Source organism: Sylvia atricapilla, chromosome 3 (assembly GCF_009819655.1).
Source record: "Sylvia atricapilla isolate bSylAtr1 chromosome 3, bSylAtr1.pri, whole genome shotgun sequence".
Taxonomy (NCBI): domain Eukaryota; kingdom Metazoa; phylum Chordata; class Aves; order Passeriformes; family Sylviidae; genus Sylvia; species Sylvia atricapilla.
Genome location: NC_089142.1, coordinates 64,538,971 through 64,562,854, shown reverse-complemented (window position 1 = coordinate 64,562,854; position 23,884 = coordinate 64,538,971). Strand labels below are relative to the sequence as shown.

Below are 23,884 nucleotides of genomic sequence, written 5' to 3'. Positions count from 1 at the left end.
ACAATGTACAATGTACATTGAGTGTACAGACTCATTGGGCTGGTAATAACTGCCTCATTGTCACAAACAGAAAATGCTAAGACTACCTTTTTTTGCTTCTAAATGAGCCCTGTAGCAGAAAAAATAATCTGGACAGCTTTTCCAACTTGAATGTTTGAAGTTAGAAAAGTAAATCATGTTCTCTAATAAAATACATATACTTGAACTGAGATTAATATTTAACAGCCAAGGCTGAAATTTCAGAAGTTGATAAACTGCATTTTATAACACAGTGCTATGCTAGAAAATTGAAGCCTGATCTTTTGGTGGTATTACTAAATACTTGGAGAGACAGAGCTCTTACAGTGGATGCTAACATATGCCAACCTGCCAGTCTACCTGTTTGCTTTTTAAACTAAATCTTTGAGACTATGCTCAAGCACTTATATTATAACAATCCTTATATTGCCATCAATGATAAAGAGATAAGAAATACAATGTAATAAAAGATGATTATGAAATCGAACATCTTTGTAGATGTATGCTCAACATTTACCTTCAAACTGTTCACAAAATTGATACTTGATATATGTTTACAAATGCCTACAAACCCAAGCAATGCCATGATGTCCAGCTGATTTGTTTATTTACCAAAAAAAGTGTTTACTGTTCATGTTCTTGTTGGGATTAACGTGTGTGATGATTCAGCTTGCCAGCTTCCTCACCCCATCGGACATCATGCTCGGACTGCTCGCTGCTGCAGCTCATGACGTGGATCACCCAGGGGTCAACCAACCCTTTCTGATTAAAACTAAACACCACCTTGCCAGCTTGTACCAGGTAAAATTGCTCATAGAGTTGCTAATGTGTAAAATGTAGTCAAGAAGAATTTAAGCAATTTGCAGTGAACTTTTAATGCCAAAATCTGGTAATCGGAGATGTGGGTCAAGTCACCCTGCACTTTGGAGTCTGGACAATTTCAGTCAAGCACATCACTGGGTGTCACTTCTTACAGCAAAGCTGATACAGGAAAAGAAGTTGAAATGTCAGACTTTTTTGAGGACATTTAAGCCAGATCAGTTGCCTGGGTTGTTTCTGCTGTAAATTATCTGGGGTGAGGAACTGTGGGTTTAAAATTTTAAATTATTTAAAATCATAACAAGAAGATTTCATTTTCTTTCAGTGAGCAAGTAAGCAGCAGGCATGCTCTAAATTGGTGTTCTGTTAAAAGAAGCCTTTGCTTCTTGTCGCTGTAGGAAAATTAAACACTTAATGAACACTGCATTAAAAAAAAATAGAAGACAGATGAAACCAAAGGAAAAGTTGTAGACATTTACTGTAACATTCCTTCAAGATACAAAGAAAGAGCTTCAAGAAAGCCACTAGGTCACACCACAGGCTGTCTAGACCAGTATCCTGTTTTTAAGAGGAGCCAGTAAAAGATCTCAGAGAGAAACAGAAGTCTGGGAAAAGTACAGAGTTGTCCTTCACCTAGTATACATCCTTTCAGCTCTGGCAAGCAGTAGTAGAAAACTTCCTGAAACAAAAAACACAGACCCTCTTGTTCAATATCTAGCAATGAACCCATGCTGCCTCATTTTTGTTGTCCTTTTTGAATATATTTGAAGTTTTGGCCCATGACAATCATTGTAGCTCTGTATTTTATCTAAAACTGTTCTATGAGTATAATCTCCACACACATGTATATGTTGTTATTATATATGCACATCTCTCTATTCTTTCCATTGTACTTACATACACAAGGTGCCAGAGCAGTGCTGTACATCTTAATTTTGGTTGCACTAACCATAATTCAGAGGTAATAAATGGAGATAGTATTGATTTCTAGCCTTTATAATCACAGACTCATAGAATCATAGAATCATAGAATCGTGAAAGTTGGAAAAGACCTTTATGGTCATCAGGTCTAACCCAACTGTTCATCCAGCACCCAGTGCCAGATCCAGACACCCCTTAAACACCTCCAGGAATGGTGACTCCATGTCCTTTTTAAAGTGAAGGGCCTAGAACTGCATGCAGCACTTGAGGTGTGGCCTCACCAGTGCCCAGTACAGGGGCACAGTCCCTGCCCTGCTCCTGCTGGCCACACTGTTGCTGACACAGGCCAGGATACAACCAGCACTCCCACTGGGCTGCTTCCCAGCCACTTTGAGGAGTCAATTTCAGCCTTTGTGGAGGTTGCAGAAACAGAATATCTCATGTTAAAAATTAATCTACTTGAAGAAGACTCACTAATAGCTACATGCACATACTTAGCAAATCAAGAGATTGCTGTGATGTGCATACTACTTAATAAGAGAGTAGAGTCTCTCTTTTTTGACCTTACACAAGCAACATTTGGGTTTTCTCATAAGAAGTGGATTGTGTAATGGTGCAACTGATCTGCCCTCAGACATGGGAAAGGGCTGCGCTGTTGGAGCCCCAGCCAAGGCACAGTGATGTTCAAACACTGAAAACTTTGTGACTGGCCTCATCATAAGCTGATGCAGCTTATTATGTCATACCCATGTTTCTGGTCCAGTGTTTTCTAAATGTCAGGCCAGCTGAGTGAGGAGGGAGAAAAGCCAGGGGCCTAAGCTGAGGTACTTTGGGAGCGGTAAGGGTGCTTTGAAGAGGAGTGAGTAGAGCCATTCCACAAAATCCCTTGTCTTGTGAAAAAACAATTCCTTCTCAAATTAATAGTGGCAAACAGTACTTCATAATTAGGTTGAAAAATCAGGCTAATCTGAAATACATACAGCTAAAATATTAGTATTTTGGAGAAGTGGTTTCTGCTCAGTTATTTGGGTTTGAACATATTTACAAATGTTGGTTAGAAAAGGCAGTGACAAAGCAGAAAATGCAATCTTTGAACAGCAAATGAGATCTGAAGTACCCTGCTTAAGGACATTCACTGGCAAGTTTGAGTTATTTTAACTGAAAATGATCCCACATTGTTTCCAAAGATTTTAGTAGTATATAGTATATGGATGCCAATAAAAATAACTCTTGGAAAAAGGTTTTGCTGAAAACATTTTTAGTCAAAAATTTAGATTTAGTGAATAGTCTTTAAAACATACTTTAACATGTGCTTGAAACTGAAACAAAGTTCTTAGGGTTTTGTGTTTTAAGTAGCAGAGCCACAGAACTGCTGGGATTAATCAGAAAAAGGATCAAATGAAAGTAAGTTTTAATAGGGCTGGCAGTCATCTGTCATTGAGACAGTGGACTTATCCATGTATGGCATTTCTATGCTTTTAAATGTCTCTTGACATTTAAATTAGAACTTTACATTTACATTTGGAGGAAAAGGTTTTGCAAAATGAGGTAGGTCAGCTTTTGACAAAGATGTAAAGTGTTTGACAGCTTCTGAAATGCATATGAGCAGAGTCATATTTCAGGAAGATATCACCAAGGACTTCAGAGTTTTCAATATTTATTTTCAAATTAAATCCATATTGTATGAGGCAAGACACTTTGTTTTGAAATATATAGGGTGATTTTCACAAGAGTCTATCCATGTGATTGCATGCACCAAAAATTTCTACAAAAATAAAAGCAGCTCATTGAAATCTCCAGCATTACAAGGACAGTTGAGAGCATCGAGGGTGACTCTAGTGGTCTGGAGGTCGCTTAGTTCTCCTGTGAAGAGCACAACAGCATTCCTTGTAATGTGATGCAGACTTTGCTTCTAACTTGCATTGTCTGGCTTTTAAATGAAGGGTAAAAAGTTTAGAAATGTGGATAGGTCACATACATCATCTGTAGTACAAAATAGGTTTCAGAAAACTATGAAAGGACACTTTACAATTTTAATATAGATGTAGGTAAGCTGGAAATAGGAAAGTACATTTTGGGCATCAGTAAAAACAGTTCTCCTTTGCAGTCTTCCTTAAAAGCAGTGTTTCTAATTGTAAGTGTCATTTTTGACTATTTAACATTATGTAGTTAAACCAACTGCTCAATGAGTAAGAATAGATTGAAGAGATTCAAAGAAATTCTGATCCCCTTTGACTTAGAATTAAAATTCAAGTTCGACCTGGACCTAGTTAGCAGCAAGTCTCCCTCTCTTCAAGTTACTCTTCTTTTTCAAATGTGTATGTCAAATGCCATGGTTCAAATAGCTCAGACTAAATAACAGATTGGAAATACTGTGGTAGGTTAAGTAAAATAGTCATAGTCCTGAAATCTCTGTTGTAGCAATCCACTGGGTTTGGGCTGTAAATGTGACAGAAGCTTCCTACAGTGTAGCCTTTAAAGCAAAGCTGCACCACTCAGTTTTTTTCAAAAAACTAAAACACCACGTGAAGCAGAGCTGAGAACCCCAGTCTGCAAACCAGCACGGAGACTTTCCCTGCATGGGTTGTCTCCCACCAGCCTGGGTGATCAGTTAGCTCATGGCAATTAGTCTTAATAAAGCAGTAGTGTGTTCCTAGGTGGAATAGCTGACTCTGCTAATTGCTGGCAGCCGTTTCGGTGATTCTGGCTCCTTACATTTAAGAGGAGAGTCATATGACTTCATGCAGTTGTTGCTTGTTAACATGACCTTTCTTTTTCCCTCCTCCTTGTAGTTTCAGTGTGGGAAACTAAATAGGGCAGCAGTGTCAGCTTAAGGTTCCCCCTACAGCAACAGGCAAAGAGCAGAAACTTTGCCTGAAGTGGAAATACTCTGAGGTGAATACCTGAGATTGCTTTTTCCTGCGAGTAACTACTAACTGGATGCAAGAAAAGTCTCAGATGCCTCAGCCCTGCTCAGGCTGGCCTTCAGTCTGGTCAAGGAGCAGCTGCATGCATGGAGTGTAATTCTCTGTTTGAGGCAAGTGCTGCTGAAGCAGCTCCTCACAGCAAGTAAGGCTGCCACACTGGAAGGGATGTGGGGACAGAGTGTTCCAAGGGGGAATCTCCCTGGCTGCAGTTTTTCAAGCATGCAGTCAGACCAGAGTCACAGGAAACTTGCACACAGGCACTGTCTTAAACAACTGTAAGCCTTCCAAAAAGCCAAAGGTGACAGTCAGGTAGCATTTGTCCAATTTAGGAGGAAGATGGCAGCCTCTGGCCTTGGGTGACTCTTGGGACCAGTATTCAGCTCTGCAACTGGATAGGTGGAAAAAAAAACAACAACAACAAAATTTTGTTATTATGTCCTATTACATTCTCTTATTTTTCTTGGTCAGAGTTTAGGGTTGCAAAAGTCCATCCTGATGTATTTAGGCAAAAGGAGAAAAAGGATATTTAAGTTGGCAAATGAACAGAATTGCTGTCAAAAGTAATTTCTATATTGCATAACTGATGTTGAGATCTGAGTCCATCAGCTCTTCCTAAGAAAAGGAATTGGTTTTCGCATTATTTGAAAGTTTTGGAGTTGGTTTTACTTCTTTTTTTCCTCCAGAATCTGTGGTTTCGGTAAGGGAAACAAACAAACAAACTCGGAGAAATACCGAAGCAGCGCTGTGTGAATTCAGAAGCAACAAAAAGCACTGCAGAAAGGACTGTGATAGGAAGTCAGCCCAGTCTCTCACCTTTGCACTAAGCAAGATGATCAAAATGCAGATTGGATCTTGGTTACTGGCAATGTTTAGTGTTTCAACAGTCATCAGATAGGACAGGAGTACAAAGGAAGATGGGGAGGACTTAGGGAGAAAATACTGCTCAGTCCCTCTTGGAAAAGTGGAAGCTGCACATCATGTCCCACGGGAAAGGCAGTACTGTGGCAGCAACACCTCAGAGCTGTGGGACTGCACGTGAGGGAGCTAGAGATGGACAGTGGCTGGAGGGAGGATTCTGACTCCCCTTTCCCAGATGGCAGTGACAGGGTGGAGTCCTTGTTCTGCTGCCTGCTCAAAAGGTTTGGCTTTGTTTTGTTTTTCTTATCCAGTGCTCATCTACTGCAAATGCTGTGAACTGCCCAAAACAGGGAACAGATGATAGAGGTTTCTGAACAAGTGACATTTCTGGGGCATTTGGTGGTAGAAAGTACTCTGTGAACTAAACAAGTGATGATGGGAAAATGCATTGTGTGTTAGGATAGTAATTTCAAGTCATCAGACATAAGATACCAAATTTGTTGTAATTTACTGACAACCTAGAAAGTTGGATTTCAGCTCCCCAGCAGTTTTTTTCCAACCTAACTTTGGTTTGACTTAGTTGAAAGCAAGGAAACAAAGAGGAGTCAAAATTTGTTGCAGACCAAGTTGCTGAAGCCTGCAAATGCTCAGCAGTACTGCTATTCTCCTTGCTTTCATTAAACAGCTGCAGGCAGCTTCCAGTTCCTTGACTCAAAGGGAAATTTGGCAGTTTAGTTTTCTTTTTCTTGTCCTCTCTGCATTGAAACTGTAGAGGCTGAAAAGTCAACCTGGAATCAACAGGAGGTAAAAATACGATTTTGCACTCCTGCTTCAATTCACTTGTTAATAAATCTGTTAGAATGCAAGCTGCCTCCCACACAGATGAGATTAGCTCCTCTGTTCACAGCAGGACTCAAAAACTGCAGAACAACAGGCCCCTAGGGCTGACCTTAGCTAAGAAACCCAGAAGCAAAAGGTCCTTAACTGTAGAAATCTGGACCAATTACTCTAATCCAGCTGTGGTTGCAAAGCACACATTTTAGGCTCACGTTACAGCATGTCCAGCCAGCTCTGGGTATCATGTGATAAGGCAAATCCATATGTGTACCTGTACCATGGATACTATCCTAACCCTTGCATTTATTGGTGTAATTCCTCCCCAGAACGTTTCCGTGCTGGAGAACCACCACTGGCGCTCTACCATAGGCATGCTGCGGGAGTCACGGCTGCTCGCCCACCTGCCCAAGGAGGTCACGTAAGTGTCCACCAGCATCACTGCAACTAGGCCGTGGCCTCCTTCTCCCTTCCTAAAAGCACGCTGACAAAGAGGCCCAGGCTTCAGAATAGGCTGAACTTCCTGCCCCTCCTTGGTGCCACTATGAAATCGTGAGACAAAGTTAAACAGCAGAAGTGTTTTTTAAGACCTACCCACTTCTGCAGCACAGGAATGGCCACTCGGCAGCAGGAACACAGAGATTCCCAGCAAAGAGTGGACTTGTTCAGATGGATTGTTGGCATTTTTCATTCTACATAGCACCGAACGAATAGGGAAAGATTTAGTGATTAAAACCAGGAAATTGAAGGAGTTGGTCGAGGAGCATCAAGACTGCTCTGAACTTCCACACCTCACTGAAGGAATGTGGTTCAGTCTTTATGGATAAAGCAAAAGAAGAGCAGCCACATGAGCACCTTGGCAAGTTGCAGCTAGCTTTTTACTTGTGTTAGTCCCACCAAGGATGGGAGATTGAGACAGAGAACAGACTACAGTCTTAAATTTGAAATCATAAGTGACCCTACCAAGAACATAAACAAGTTACCTGGAAGCAATAAGCTCCATATCCCTCCAGAATTTCTTTGCATCAGACCAACAACTTTAATGGATTTCAGTCTAGACCTTCACAATTTTGACTGCAACTTCAAAGTTGCAGTATTCACTGCTCACATCTGAACAGCTGAAGTAAGACATGAGCATTTTTCTTGATGCAAGATGGTGTTGCTTCAGGGTGGGTTTTTTTGTACTTTCCTAGCACTTTTCAGAACAACCTGTGCCGGCAAGCATTTTTCTTTGACGTTACCTATTCTTCTTGAACCCATTTGGGCAGATAGAACAGTTGTACTGCACAAATCCCAGCAGAGACTGACCAAACAGTTCAGACTGGGTCCCTAAAGAAAGAGGGAGCTTTATGCCAGGTCCAGTGATCGAGAGCAGGTTGTTTTGAGTTCTTAATGTTGAATGGTTCCATGATTAAAGGGGCTCATTTACTGTCATTGCAGACAGGACATTGAACAGCAGTTGGGCTCCCTGATCTTGGCAACAGACATCAACAGGCAGAATGAGTTTTTGATCCGTCTGAAATCTCACCTTGACAATCAGGATTTGAGGCTGGAGGATGCACAAGACAGACATTTTATGCTTCAGGTAACTGCAAGAAATTTTTAATTGTTTTTATAAATTTTTCAGGTCATAGTATTTCCTAGTATATGTTAAGAGCAGTATATTATAGCATGTCTGGACATCAGCCTCTCCTTACCTATTACCATAAACACTTCCCTTCTGCCACCTTCTGGAACATCAGGCAAGCATAAGGTGTCACCAGCATTTCCTTATGTAATTTCCTTGAGTTAAAAAGCTGTGAATGCAACAGATACAGGAGAGTATCAAATGCTAAGGAATGAAGATAAGACAGTAATTATTTTACTTCCAGAACACTGCTTCTCTTTGCCAGGTAATGTTTCAATTGTAGTGTCTCTCTCTTCTGGCAAATGTCACTCCACTGGTGTTACTGGTGTTGCTTTTTAGCACTGTGCAAGAGAGCCCCCTCCTTGGTGTTCTCTCCAGGACAGCCTGACATCAGGTCTCCAAGTCCTGTTCCTGTGATGGATGCTCAGAAATTGCCTCTGCAGAGACAGCTGTTGCCATGGCAGCTCATGCTTCTCTAGTGCATCTGCCCAGCTAATGAAAAACTCATGCTTTAGTCAAAAATCAAATAGGTTCACCCTGGTTCTTCCAGCTAAGCAGCAGTCATTAGCAGACTCTTAAGAATAAGCCTCTACCTATTAAAGCAGTATTGTGATTAAAATGGAAGCTACATATACTTGCTTCTTTAGAGAAATTTTATTAATTTCATTCCTAAATACATAAAGAAGTTGAAGTAATCTTTTTCATTATAAAACAAACACCTACATCTTTCCCTTCCTTCAAAGTTACAGAAAAGGTGACAGCTGCAAGGAAAGATTGGAATTCTTCCCCCTCCAGCAGCATGGGAAATGTAGTAGCTTCTTACCTGTCCTGCCCGAAACACAGTCTTCTGTCAGATACCTGCCCAGACTGTGCAGAGCTGGGTGACAGGTTGACCATATTTCTGGACAGATGAGGAAAGAAAATTGTGCAAATGCCAGAAGCAGAGGAATTGCAGGTCTCAGCTACAGCAAAAAAAGGTTTCTTATGCACTAGGAACTTAGGACCAAGCGAACAGACATAGTAAGATTTACTTATCTGGTGAGTTAGTTATGGAAGAAGAAAAGAAAAAAATGAAGAAATCTTGATTGATTGGAGTAACCTAAAGAATGTTTGAAAGGTCCTTGCAGTAGACAATAACATTAAGGCTAATCAGCTTAACGCAAAGAGATAAGTGACTTGGAGATTTCACTCTGCTGGTTCACGGGTCTGAACTCTTACAGGAAATATTTATGTTTTCTTCCCGGGTGCCAGAATGACTTCTGACTTCTGTCAGACGGAATGACTATGTTCTGTCTGAAGAGACAAGGCACATGATATTTTGTTTCAAGGCAGTGTGACTGGCAGACTATTACATGGTTTACTTTTCTGAAGCAGTTACTCAGTTTTAAAAACCTTTTCACCTGTACTCGTTCTCTTACAAAGCACTTAAAAGTACTAGTTAACTGAGTGAAACCCGGCCAGGGGCAGTGTGGAGAGCCCTGTGCTTAGCTTTGTAAACAAAAATATGCAGACATTGGGATGAAGTGTAACCGAAGTGAGATGCAAGGTCACTCACTGAGACCGCAGAGAAATCATGCCCAAATACACCAGCTTGGCTCTTCCCTTCCTTGTCATCAGCCATAGATGCTGAGCCAAGCAGTCAGCAGGAGCCAGCCTGAGGCTTTTGTTGGCTTAGTCCTTGCAAGGAATATCCAAAACACTTTGCAGCCTTGGCATGTGGCCCTGCTCTTGTTTTCACTATGGTAAAGCGGAGGGCTGAATGAAAGTTTTGTTTGCAGCTTAAATAAATGCTTTTTCCTCAAAGGGCACATTTGGGTGAGGTTGAGTCTCTGAAAGGTAATCTTAACCCTTCCCAGCATTGCTGGTGGGGCCTGGGAGTTCCATGACTGCAGATTTACTGCTGAAGCACTGCTAAACAGTAACTTCTTTTCTCACTACTACTTTTCTTCTTGCTTTCAGATTGCACTCAAGTGTGCTGACATTTGCAACCCTTGCCGGGTCTGGGATCTGAGCAAACAGTGGAGTGAACGGGTCTGTGAAGAGTTCTACCGGCAAGGTCAGCCCCTTCAACTCACAGCAGTCCCCTTTCCCCTCAGCTTTCCGTGGTTTCTGTGTGGCAAGTCGGAGGTAGCACTGAAATGTCACTTGGGAATGAGCTCTTCAGAGATGTGCTGCCTCATTGGAAAAGTGGGAAGGCGTAGAAAAGTAGCGTTTCTTTGCTCCTCTCGCAGCATCAGGCAGGAGGGAGGGTTTTGCTGTGCCTCAGCACTTGAACTCAGCGGAAAAGCCCACGGCTGGGTTCTTCTCTGAGACCCTCCAGTCACCATGAGCGTTTCTGAGCTGGAATGGCGCCGGCACCACACTGCCCCAAAATCCTAGCACTGTGTTTTGTCTCGTTTTTCATGCTCCCACTACCGCCTTACCCTCACGGTTTCCCAAATATGGCACATTCTTCTGCCTGCAAATGCAAAGAAAGGGTTCAAACAGCTTCCCAGCATGCTGTTGAAAGGGCCAAAGCAGGCAAGCCAACCCTCAGCTAGAACCTACTGCAAATGTTTTCAGACCCCTGCAGAGAGCACAGTCAAGCAGGGGGTTTTTTGAAACACAGTAATTACACCATTTGGCGCTATCTGCATAGGCAAGGTCATGCTGTGCTACAATACAGGGTGCAGCAGAGTTTAATCACTGTTAAATTCTTTGTTCAGAGCATCCTGAGATGCAAGTGGAGGAGCACACAATGAAATTCTTAGTTCATTTAACATTCTGCACTACAAAATTAAGCCACATCTGAGCTGGTACCTGGTACAGTTAGTCTGTAACAAGGACAAACAGGTCAGCTAGTTAATTTTCAGCCAATGTCAGTTTAAGCTGGCGAAATGTCTTTGACTTGGATACCTTTGAAGTAATGTAAGCAACTTGCCCAATGCAGGTTTAGTTAGTCAGATATGGAGTGAAGGCATAATCAGTATGAAGCTTGTAAGATGCAGTACCTTGCCTTTAGTGTACTGGGGGACCATGCTGAGAAAGACAGCTCAACTCTTACAAATGTAAGCTTTTTCCACTGCCCTCAAAATTTGTTAGTCTAACATCTAAAACAGACCTCTGATAGGGGATACCTGGGTGCATGAGACCAGTAAGAAACATCACAGGGGAAAAAAGGAGCATTTTATGTGGGACAATTATACAGAAACTGTGGTCTGACCATTACTAGTGGCTGTATAATGCTGTTCAGTGGTACAACACCCCCAGTTATTAAATAGCATGCATTTAGATACCATTATCACTTTAAAGTGTTTTTGTAGACCTCTCTCCCCCCTTACGCACAGTGATGGGGCTTGAACATATTTTTTGGTAGAAAGTTTCACATTTGGAAACCATAAGGTCTCGTGTTTTGATTTTTAAGTATAGATGAGATGGATAAACAAAACACTAATTGTGGTATTAATCTTCCTTCTGGAACAGATACAAAGTTTTAACATTGTTTTAATAGAACATTTCTAAGGTCATTTTAATAGAGACTCAGATCCTGATCTTCCAATGTTCTGGTGCATCTACCCTACATGTTAGTAAATGAAATACACAATCCAGGCACATTTCATGGAGCATCTGGCACCTACAGCAGCTCCTAACAGAAACCTTTCCTAGAAAAATACTTTGTTTTCAGATCTTTTAAGTCAACAAAGCTAGGAACACTGGGTAAGTAATAAAACTTGATTTGTATATATGAAACTGGAAGTAGTAAGAAAAAGCTTTCAAGAAAATGGCTAATGTTGAAGCAACATTAATGATCAGTTTCTCTGATAAGGTTTTAAAATTGCTTGGAAGGTTTTCCCTAGCATGAAAGTTCTCAGGAACTAATTCATGTACCTCCTTTTATATTAACTTGAAACAAAAGAAATTGACCATCATTTTAAGTTCTTACCAGGCAAAAGCAAATCTTATTTTTGTCAATTAAGTGACTTCTGAAAGACACAAAGATGTGGATATACTTTGAGCCAGATGGGTCAACCATTTTCTACCTAGGACACCTACAGAGGGGATATCACTGGAGTTAGAAACTTTCTTTTAGTCAGAAATTTTTGGAGGGGTAGATGAGAAGACAAATTGCACATTTGGAAATATGAGAAACTGTTATTGTCTCAGTTTTGCTAAATTGTTCCATTTTGAGTGTTCATCAAGCTAGAAATGTTTTCCTGATACTTCTAAGGACTCAATTGGAACTGAAAATACTCTGCTCACATTTAAGAAGTGATTGCTTGCTGCAGAGGGAAGAAAGGCAAGGCCTAGAAATGCACACAGTGTTTCATATGGGGCTACAGAACTTGAGTAGCACAGTAGCACAATAGAAAAAAACTGTTAGTGGAGGGAAAAGAGCTTTTAAACAAAAACAGTGGATTAAAAGCAAAATGTTTCTTTATGGGTTGAATACAGTGTTTTGGCTAAACTAGCAGGTCTGTCTTTCTTACAGGAAAGTTTTTCCTAACCAGCCCTCGCTACATCCTTATTAGTAAATCAGATGGACAAAATATTATTGTCTGAGGGGAAGTGGCACATCTAAGCTTGCACAGTTAACTCTCACTTCCCTTCCATACTGTAGACAGGAAACGTCCTGAACCTCATGCAGTAACCAGGATTGTACACTGGCAGGGAAGGCTAACAATCACAAAGGATGAACTTGTTGCACTCACAGACAGTGAGTGTTTGTTTCAAGAAAACCCCTACACCCAAAACTTAACTCAGAGCAATCTTTGCATGAAGTAATTGCAGGCACAGGGGAATGCAGTCTTTCCAGCAGAAAAAGTGACTGTTGTCTTGCGTGGCTGTGAGCAAACTACACCCTCTGAGATGTTTTTTGGCTGAATTCCTAAATCCAGGATGGTCGTTGTTATTGATTACCTTCAGCTCCATACAAAACATCTCCTGCCATCACTATGTACAGGAGCTTGTCCTGTGTGTCCATTTCTGCAGAAATAATTTCTACTGACTGTTTATAAGAGTCTTCTCAATGTCAAACCTGGTCAATTCTGCATCAGGAGCAATCTAAGGTGGCATCTAGAGTGAGCAGATTCCTCAGCCAGGTTTTTCTTCCAACAGTTTGAAACAGTCCCCAGGGCTGGTCACAGCAAGAGTTGCCTGCAGGAATCTTGAGGGCAGTCCTGGATTTGGAACTGGAGACCTCCTTGTCCAATTAGTCAAATACTCTGCTATGAAGGTGGCTATGAGTTCAGCCAACTACATTGCTGTCTCAGTTCAGTCCTGTGCAGATGCCTGGGGACTGTCTGGACAAGCCAGGAAATAAATCAGTGCAGCACCAAAGGTATAGCTTGATACCCAGCTACTGCACAGTAATAAGACAGACTTTTAATTTCATCCTTTTTCCACATTTATAGCTTAAGCTCCATAGCTCTTGACACCTGAAGCATTGCTGGAGTCCATGCTTTGGCCCTTACTAGTTTGTTAGTACAGCCACAGCTGTGGGCTGCCAGGCTCCAACACTCTTCCCTTTACAAGCCACTTCCACAAGAACACACTAGCAATTTCCACTGCAGTTCTACTCGAGATGCATTTCTTCTAAAATTGATATACTGCAATTTTCTGGTAGGAAGAGATTTGAACAACGAGTAAGCGACTGGAGTGTCTTAAAAATCTTTCACATGAGAGAGTCTACTTTAAAAATTTAGATACTCAGAACACTTTCATGCTCAGATTTAATGTTCATCTAAAAGTCTTCTTTTCTTAGATTTTTCTTTGTATGGATAATTGGTTTCTGATACCTAAAAAGTCCAGAAAATGAAGGTATTTAGACTTTTACCATGGTCATCATTGGTAGAAGATTTCAACTCCTCACACAGTTGCAGACACTGTGTGAGTGTGGCATAGGAGAAGAGATAAAAGTGGCAGAAAAAAAAAAATTCTCTTTTTTTCCAGGTGATCTGGAACAAAAATTTGAACTGGAAATAAGCCCCCTTTGTAATCAGCAAAAGGATACAGTACCAAGCATCCAGATTGGTAGGTATTAGTTTCATTCTCTTCATGTTTATCTCACTGTGTCAGAAGCTCTACGAGAAACTTTTATCCACCATGTGCCCCACTCTGATCCAGTTGTTTTAACAATAAGAGCTGCTGATAATACAGCAGCTCTTAAGAGTTAAAAAATATGTCCTAAATTAAAATGTTCAAAAAGAAACATATTTAAGGCAAATGTTCAACAGAAAGACAAAGAAGTCTTTGCATAGGGGAGAAAATACCCATGGGAAAAAATTGCAGCCAGTGTTAAACACTGGTTACTTTCTTGTCTGCAATCTCCTCCGAGGGTTGCTGACTGTCACAGTTTACTGTGACACACCCAGACAAAGCCGTATCTTGTCATGTATGCTGGTTAAAAGCTCTGCATTTCAAAAGGAATTGATGTATGTTTGAGAGTTTGTTGTTTCTCTTTAGGGCTTTTGCCACTTACCTTGCTCTGGTAATTTCAAGGCACTTGGTGGGGCAGTACACTTCTGGAATTAACCTGTTGCTCACCAGCTGTCCCTTGTGTGTTTCTCCAGGGTTCATGACGTACATAGTTGAGCCACTCTTTGAGAGGTGGGCCCAGTTTACAGGCAACACCCCCCTATCTGAAAACATGCTAAACCATCTCAGGAGGAACAAGGCCAAGTGGAGAAGTCTGCTCCACAAGCAACACAGCAGCAGTAGGAGCAACGACCACTCAGGCCAAGTGACTAGCAGCCAGGAACAGACTTTAAATGAAGAAGAGACTCCTTAGTGGCAGCTTTACACTTCTTCTAGCACTGCTATCTCCGTCTTGGTCACAGCAGCAAACAAGGTCCCGGGGAGCAGGAGCCTGTTGTCAACACCGTGCAAAGGCAAGAAATGGCAAAGCTCTAAGGGTCCTCACAAACACACCCATGGTTCTGCTGGGTTTCCTTCTGATCTTCATGTTCCTCTCCCCTCTCTCCATTCTGTGCATGCCTGATGCCATTCGTCACTCCTGATCCCGAACTGCCCCAGTGCAGAGTCCCAGTCAGCACCAGGGAAGCCAGGTCAGTCCTGACTGCCACGAAGCAGGGAGGATTGCTGAGAGAACAGGGGACACAGAGAGGCACTCTTGGTGATCTTTTCATTTACCACAAGTCATATGGTGACATGTATATAGGCCCAGAGCGCCACACCCTTTCTAGGCTGGCAGCTGGGCTGCACATTAAACCACCAGCATCTCCAGCATCCAGAGGTCATGGACTGAGTGGGGCAGTGCTCGTAGAGGGCAGAGAGTTGGGTTGTTTTAGTAGTTAAAACCCTTTTTAACTTTTGTATTCTGTGCACTAAACAACAGATCTAAAAACCTTGGACTGAAGTTACTCTCCATATACACACCTCCAGTGTAACAAGGCTCGTTTTGGTAATCATTTTTATGCCACTTTGGATAAAAGACAGGCATCTTCTCATTGCAAGGAACAGTATTCCCTCGCAGCCAAATGGGAAGGTGTAGTACAGTCTAAACCTTTGAAACACGAATAGATCTATCTTTTGAGTACTGTTTCAAGTTACCTGTTTATATTCATATGTGTACATTTTCTGTAAATAGAAAGCGCTACTGATTCCCATGCCAAAATACTGGAGTACTGTGGGATGATTGCTACCTGTAAAAACATTGGCACTGTGAACAGAATACTGTTAGTTTTAATACAAGAGAAAGCATTTGTAAATATGGTATAGAGTTTATTAATATACACCATTGTTTGTGGATAAAAGCCTTAACTTCTAGCATCCTTCATCTTCTGATAGCTGCCAAAATCATATGATTACAAGATATGATTCTGAACTGCCTTTCCACTATCCAAGGTGTATCAAAGGTCATTGAGGAATGAAGTCTGGCAGGATAACTTCTTGAAAACTTCAAACACATTCCATATGGGTCCGTGTCATTAATCCATGGCACCTTGCACATTCAGTCTAGGCAAATGTTTCACAGAACCTGAAGTTTAAAGTTCAGAAAAACCCCCAGGCCTCAGAGCAAAACCACATGATTTGACAGTTCAGTCTGATTACCATTTATTCATAAGTGTGAATTTTTACTAAATAGCTTAGTGATCTACAAAGCACGGCATTAGTTCTGGAGTTCAGTTGTTTTCTTGAGAAATGTTGCAGTGTAGCTGATTTTTCCCCCACATTTCCTCCTTAGATAGTCAGCATCAAAATGCATTTGTATTTTTCTTTTAATTAAAAGAATACTTCAACTGACTTTTTAGATTACTCAGTCAATGAAGGAAAAAAATGTGTTGTAGTCAGACTATTAAGAAAAATCCTCTTAGCTATCATAGTGGCTGAGGAATTTTCTATGATCTCATGTTTGTGGAAGATACTTGGCCTTAACTATGCCATAAACAACCTCAGTTTGGAAAGTCTTTATTAAACTTTACGTAAGCTTCCACCATTTCAGTGAGATTGTATTCTCAGACACCACTGCGGTCGCACCAAAAGGATTGGCCCCTGCTCCTCTGCCCCCAGAAAGAATAACTGCATTCAGGTGAAGTACAGTGTTGCTGTGAACCCCCTGTACATCCAATCTGTACAGCTGCTTTCCAAAAGAATGAGCAGGTATGGCCACGTAGTCACATATGGATAGTCATGTTGGGCTGTGAAGACCTTGAAGAGGCCAACAAAGAAAGAGCTTTTTAAGCTGGTGTTTCAGAAACATGAGAAAGATGTTTTACTCACAGAAAATGCAAAGGAAAATATAATACATTTTTCTCAATTACAGGGGATATTGACTTGATGAGAGAAAGTTCATGCTCATAAGGTGGCTAATATGTTCAGAAGAAAATTAAAAGCATGAGTTTTAGTGAAGGATGATTTATTCCACTAATTCTTTGTATGTATCTTCAGAGAAAAGAGGCTGAAACCCAGTGAAGTAAAAAAAAGGCAAAACGTGGTGAGCACACAGAACTCCAGTGATGTTTTTCTGCCCCTCCACTGTTGTGTAAGGTACAACCAATAGCAAACCTCCTTCTTCCTCCCACTAATCTAAATGAGATTCATATAATAGAAGGACCACAGCAAGCAAAGGACACTCAAGAGAGTTGTAATAGAATTAAACTGTTTCTAACTACAGGACATAAATGGCTTCTTAATCACATGAGGGTGGTGGGGATGGAAGCACCACCACTTTGCAGCTGTTTAGGTGTACCTTTCCTTCTGACAGATGTAGGACAATTATTAGGACATTACGTGAGCAATGTAATGCACTGCTTAGAAGCACTTAAGTCCATACAAAAGGATGTAATTTCCCATGTTTTATCTCTTTACTAAGAAATGGAAGCCCTTTTCCATCTAGTTCAAAGAATTTTTAAAAAATGCTCTGAAGATCAGTTAAACCCAGTGTCTAGCAGCATAAAAAGCTCTTGACAGAAACATTGTCAAGCTGTTTCTGAAGAGCTTCCAGAAAATAGGTCCAACAGGAAAGCTTAAGTACATATCAAATTTTGTTACAGCCACATTAAACCCAAGCCCTTTTCTACAAGTGGAAACTACAGGTTCCATTACAAGTTTGCTCTTACCACATTAAGACTTTCTACCTTTAAAAACTCTTCTGAAAATTATCAGGCTGTGGGGCATTTTGGTGCACTGAACATACCGGCCAGATTTCAATCACCTTGTCTAATGAAACAGTGCCTGAAAGAAGTTCAGGGTGGCCCCAGCAATGCTTCTGTACTTGTGAGCCAAGCCCATTACACAGGTTTGGGCCTGGGCCAGTTTGCCTCAGGTGCTCCAGACAGAAGTGCTCAGAAAGGGTAGGCTCTGGCAGCAGATGCCTGGCAGCCAGATTCCCTGTAATGCGAAATGCAACCGATTTCCCGTAGAAACCATCACTGGTCCCAGCCAGTCCAGCAGCACCAGTGCTCAGCACATGCAGTTGTGATACATTTGGTATTCTCTGGTTTGGAGGCCCCAGTGAGCCAACAGGCTGCTGATGCACAGAATAGAAAAGCTATGGAGATAGCACAGATTTTGGTGGTGTCAGCCCTATCAGCCACTTTACAGAAGGCCCTTTTAAATTATTTTTCCTTCCTACTGGGCCAGTGGAGCCAAAAGATTTTAAAGTTTTCAAACTGCATTAAGGTTTTCATATATAGAAAGAGAAAAAAAAACTGTTATAAGCAAGACATTAAAATGTTTTTAGGCCCCACAAATACGATTAAAATCTAGCTGCTCTAAATGAAGATTTCATACCATCTAAGAGGCAATTCTGTATAACTAACAACAATAAGCAGTAAGTGAAAATCTTGGGCTGGTTAGAATAATGCATACATATGCATTGTCATTAACTAAAGACTTTCCTTACCTTGTGTTTTTAAGTGTCAATGGTCCAGTCACCAGTCAATGGGGGATAAAAGGACTATTGACAAAATGTACCTTTGGAATACAAGGAACAAAGACAGGAGTAGCTGAGATTAAGTAAAGTCTGTGGAGGTAAAATAAAAAAACACACATGATCTGCAGTTGTATCAAACCTAATCTACAACACAGGTCAATTATTTTTGTATGAACTCGGTTTTCATGAAGAAAACCAAAGCCTCCCCAGAGATTAATGAGAAAGCTGTAAATGAGATAAGGCTGTTGTTACAGTGCATAGTGATCTCACCAGCTTTTGCAATCTGGGGTTTAAATTTCTGTTAAAAGTTTCTATCAAATTAGATAGAGAATGCACACTTAGCCCTTCCAGATAAATTCTCCTCAGAAAGGAGAAACTCAAGTAGTCACAATTTTATTTTCAGGTATCAGGCAGGGTGCCAGCCATAATTTATTGCCTTATATTTAAAGTCACTCAGCTGAGTTGTCCATAAAGTATGCCCATTCCGCTTCTGAAGTCACCATGACTCTCATGACCCACAAAAATCAATAATTAAGTTTGAATTAAAACCCTGCCAAAAAAAAAAAAAAAAAAAAAAAAGCCACCCCAAAACAAAAACACAAGGCAAGCTCGATGCCATGAATATGTATTCAAATTACTTTGGTGCAAACTGTTACTCTTTGTTTCTATAATCCATCCAATATTTTAGGTACATAAACTTTTAAGTGCAGAGCATAAGCTTGACTTGGATGTAAAATATATTCTGCTTATCTTTGAATTCAAGATTGTATATGTCATGTTTATTGTAAAGCATTTTATATATACATAGTCACATATCTTATACAACTATGGGCCAAATGCTGGTCCCCCCAACTTCACTGGGACCAAGAATCAGCCCCATATGTGCGTATATATGCCATATGCATCATTCTGAAAGGAAGCACTAGATTGTGTGAAAATGCTGTGACTGCTATGCAGTGATGCCAAGAGACTTAACTGTATCTTTTTTAACATACTGCTGTAAGTATTCATCATGTTGAAGAATGACAACTAATAAAAAAAAAAAAAAAAAAAGTGAAGTGTTCCCTATTCTTTGGTAAAACCAGTTGATTGAAGGATCTCCTTTTGTTTTGTTTTCAGAAGACATTCTGGTTTGACAAGGCAGCAAAAATACCACTGCATCCATTCTCGCACTGCCTCTCCTTTCTACCAACAGAATAACCACTTTCCTAGTGTGTTGTTTCTGAGAAGAACTGTTCTCTAAATTTCCCCTTAGACTTGCTGTATGAATATAAATAGAGTTCCCAGCAAGGAAGACATTTCCATGTAATTTTCTTAAGCATGTAATAGAAGGATTTTCAAATGCCAGGGAAAATGTTTACCTGGTTAAGTATTTAAAGGAGAGTTTTCCTAAACAGTTGTTTCAGTTCCAGCAATGAGTTCTCATTAGAATCATTGGTCAGTTTTAATCTCCATTTTCCCATTTCTGTTTCAGGCCATGTTCTTTATATGTGCAACATGACAGAAGCTTGTGAAATTTAATTGAATATATGTTTAGTATTGGTGTTCTACACTGATAAGTATTTCTAAGTGAGAAATAGTTGTCAATCACTGAGAGATATCACTGCAGGGACTCTTCCTGACACATATATAAAACCAGAATTCATTTGTACCTCAAAGTATTCAGCAACAATACTCACATAGTTTGTGCCATGCAAATACTACAATAAAACAAAATATAGGATCTGGAAATATACTTTATTTCAGTGCTATTTAGCCAACATTTTAAATTCAAACTTTTCTTTAAGAAATCCACCCTTCAGAATCATAGTATTTTCTTATGTCCCCCAGATGCAAGCAGAACGGCAAAATTGATTTTAGAATGAAACCCCTTAGAGATCTGTCCTGTATAGGGTTGGAGTTGTAATGGTTTCTTCAGGAGTAGTTCTACATAGTCAACATTGGAAAACCACTCAGTTTTCTGTAAGAGATTTAACAGTTATTTTCAAGTACAGCTAAGTCAATACATATTCCCACTCTGCACAGGCACCGTCTGGATGGATGCTGATATTTAATGGTTGCTGATGTTTAATGGTTCAAAACAAAAAAATGCAGACCAGCAAGTTGAAATGCATCAATAAACAGCAAAAGAAAAATTATTTATATGGCAGTATTTTTGTCCTGCCAAGTACTTAATTATAGTTTAAAGTTCAGGTGGAAAATCTTGGAAATACATCTATTCAGCAAGAGAAGAAACAATGTAAGTGACAATCAGTTATGTGACACTCCTTTTAGCTAAAGGTAAGGAAGGCAGAGTCTCCCCAGTGCTCAATACTCTTTAACATAAAATGAGTGCTATTACAAATTGCCCTGGTTTTACCAAAAAAGCAGGTTTGTGGTGTCCCCAGTTCTACACCTCTCAATTTTCCAATGATGTTGTGTACAAAAACAGCTGTTTAGGGACAGACAGATAGCAAATGAATCACAGGTTAGAGAAGAGTTTAAAGTGTCTCTACCAGTAAAACCAGTAGATCATCTTACTGTAGTCTGGGCTAGTTTGGCTCTTAGGCAGAGATGAAGACCATGCAACACCCTAATCCATGACAATTGGATTATGCTACCAGCAGCAGCACTTCCTAAAAGCTACTTGGGTGTCTATGCAGGGCCACACAGACCTAAACACACAAGGAAGTATTGCAACAGCAGCTGAATTTCATGTCAGATTTTATAGTAATACAGTTTAGAGAGGAGAATTAAATCCTGTACCCTACAGAGCTCTAAATATATTGTACTGCTAGATTAGGACAGGGATCTGGGTGTCCTAAGAAGCTGTAACTAAAATGGAGTATTAGAATTTATACAAACAGAGGAGTTGCCCTATTATTTCCAGCACTCCTACCACCTAGAGATAAATTCAATTTGTATACCAATCTTCCCTCTCTAGAAAGTGCAAGTACACGAGTGGGAAGTGCAAAGGGTGGCAAAAAGCAATTTTGAATCACAAAGAACCTCCAGGAGGGAGAGAGAGGAAAAAGTACTGTAGCTTCATCACTACCACCTATTAAAAAAACTCAAGATTATTGGGGCAGACTGAGAGCTTCTGCTTTCCCCAAATCAAAACACAGCAATACATATGGAAGTTGCTGCCATAAGGGTAATCTTTAACCACACAGAAAAGCTTAAAAGATTGAACATTTACATGAAACAAAAAGGGAATTCCTGGTTACAAATAAATACTACTAAAATCATAATCCTGAAGAAAATACAGTTTAATACTTAAATCCACCGTTAGTTTAAAATGATGCTGTCCTGACCTACGCATGCTGCTCAGCAGCTGTTGCATTCCAAATCCAGATTTTCCATTCCTATGTGTGGAGGATTCCTATGAGCTTAGCTCATACATAACCACATTTATGAAAAACATCAGCTACCAAAAAGAAAAATCTGGTGCTACACCTACACATGTATTTGATGCCTCATTTCTATAACCAACCTACCAACACCTGCAGACAGTCTCCGAGGCTAGTCTACATTAGGCAACCAAAATGCAAAGAAAATAGGAGGTAATGGAACATATGGTAGATTCAAGGGCAGATTGAGAAAGTAGTCTCAAAGATCACTTGTTTGTATCTGCCATGCTTTGTGTTGGATAAATATATTTCAAATCAACTTCTAGAAGGAGAAATAAATAGGTATATTGGTATCATCAGCTGAGAGACCAAAACATAAGTGGAATTACTTTGTTAAAAAAAATGTACTGTTTTGCAGGGATGAGGTTCCATGTAGGAGACAAATACCTTGGGGCATCACCACTGCCCTCTGTGGTACCTTTGGACAGCAGATTTATTTCCCTTAATGCATCAGGAAAGTCACTGCCACCAGTTCCACCATTTCTGCAAGGACCATTAAGGAGTGGACACTTGCACTTCGGTGCTTTGAAGTCCCTTTTATCTGTGCTACAGCTGAATTAATATGCACACAGATGTGCATGGTAACTGTCCCAGCTCTCACATGAAAAGGAAATCTTCCTCTACAATGCCACTGCCTGAAGACTGACTATATAAAGCAGGTATTAAACAAATAAAAAAAAAACAAACATAAATAAGATTTGGAATAGGTACATCAGCCACTCAAAATGGCTAAGTGATATTGGCACATTAGCTTTAGGTGCATAAAGGTGTGTACTAAAGTTTTAACAGAGCAAATACATTTCCTTTAACTTCAATATAGCTACAAACATAAAACAGAAATTATGTTACCTGAAGGGATTAGTGAATTAAAGTGAGGAAACTTTGATAAGAAGCTGTGTAGTGGATTTCCTTTTGCACTTGTTCCTCACAAATCCTCTGTGCTTAGTCTATCAGGAGTCCTGTCTGGAGACAACTAAACTGGTTATCAAGCCTCATTTTTACCTTCTTAGAAGTCTTGCCCTCATCCCCTCCCCTCCATACCTATTATGGTCAGCTTCTTGAAAACACCAACTAATCACAAGCAACACAAAAAAGAATTTGATTTGGAAATGATGGTATTTACCATCATTCCAATCATATGTTATATTCTCTTAAGAGCAATGTGATTTCCCCCTCCCTCTCAAGAGAAGCAGGAAATTTCTTTCTTCTCTGAGATGCTCTGGATTTATCCGGAAGATAGAAAGATCAGAAACTGCAGAATAACCCATGAAAAGAAAGCCATAGCAGAAGCTCACTCAGAGAATGAAGCAAGTAAATAAAATTCTTGGGAGGCTTTGCTGTTGGCCAGACATGAGAGGGGCCTAAGAGACTCCGCTGCAACTCAGAAAGGTATTAAGTAGACAAAGACTCGCATGCAAGGTCACACTCCCTTTTTATTTTCTGTCTTCCCTGGATAATTCCTGTGTTCTCTCTAGATAAAACTGTGGAGGTTTTATTGTAATAGAGCATGGCTTTTTGATTTCAAGGGAAACAGCTTTCTGAGGCTCAGATTTGCTTCAATTCCCATCCCACTCTTTATTAAGCATATTTTACAATAGTATGAAATATATATATTTTAAAGAGTATTTCATTTTTTCAGTTCTCCAGTTTAAAGGAAGAACAGTCAATAATATTACTATTAATGTTTGCTTAGGATGAAGCATAAGAAAAGTGCCTGGACTTCAGTTGCCTTTTGCCAAATCCTCCACCTGCCCATGACCTAAACGTGTTGCAATATAATCCTGTGTGACCAACAGTCTTCATTTTCTTCTGACCAGTTCCACTGCTTAGGCCTTTATGTTGACAGGTTTTGAAATACAAACCACCAACAAAATTATCTGGCATTCTGACTATGGCAACTCAACAGTCATGCTGTATGAGAAATGCTAAATAGAGGTGTAGTTTATTTATTTGCACCGTGGTTACACTTGGAGCACTCCAGTTATGGATCTAGTTATGCACAAGGAACACCAATACAGCTCCCATGACAAGCTGCTATAAGAGAATTAATTTAATAACAAACTCATGTTAGAGGTCAAGAAGCAAATCATCACAGATTCTGAAGAGAGCTAGTGTGAAG

At 40.3% G+C, this 23,884-nt stretch overlaps 1 protein-coding gene across 3 annotated transcripts in view; it reads left to right on the top strand.

Moving 5' to 3' along the window:
• PDE7B (phosphodiesterase 7B) overlaps positions 1-18,973 on the top strand; it is a 169,751-nt gene extending 150,778 nt beyond the window's left edge. For all 3 annotated transcript variants that reach the window (XM_066315617.1, XM_066315618.1, XM_066315616.1), the window contains 6 exons: positions 688-819; positions 6,707-6,798; positions 7,818-7,962; positions 9,964-10,060; positions 13,933-14,013; positions 14,553-18,973. In XM_066315617.1, the coding sequence (XP_066171714.1) occupies positions 688-819; positions 6,707-6,798; positions 7,818-7,962; positions 9,964-10,060; positions 13,933-14,013; positions 14,553-14,770 (765 nt within the window). In that variant the 3' untranslated portion in view covers positions 14,771-18,973. The remainder of the gene's footprint in view (positions 1-687; positions 820-6,706; positions 6,799-7,817; positions 7,963-9,963; positions 10,061-13,932; positions 14,014-14,552) is intronic.
• Positions 18,974-23,884: the final 4,911 nt, after the last annotated feature.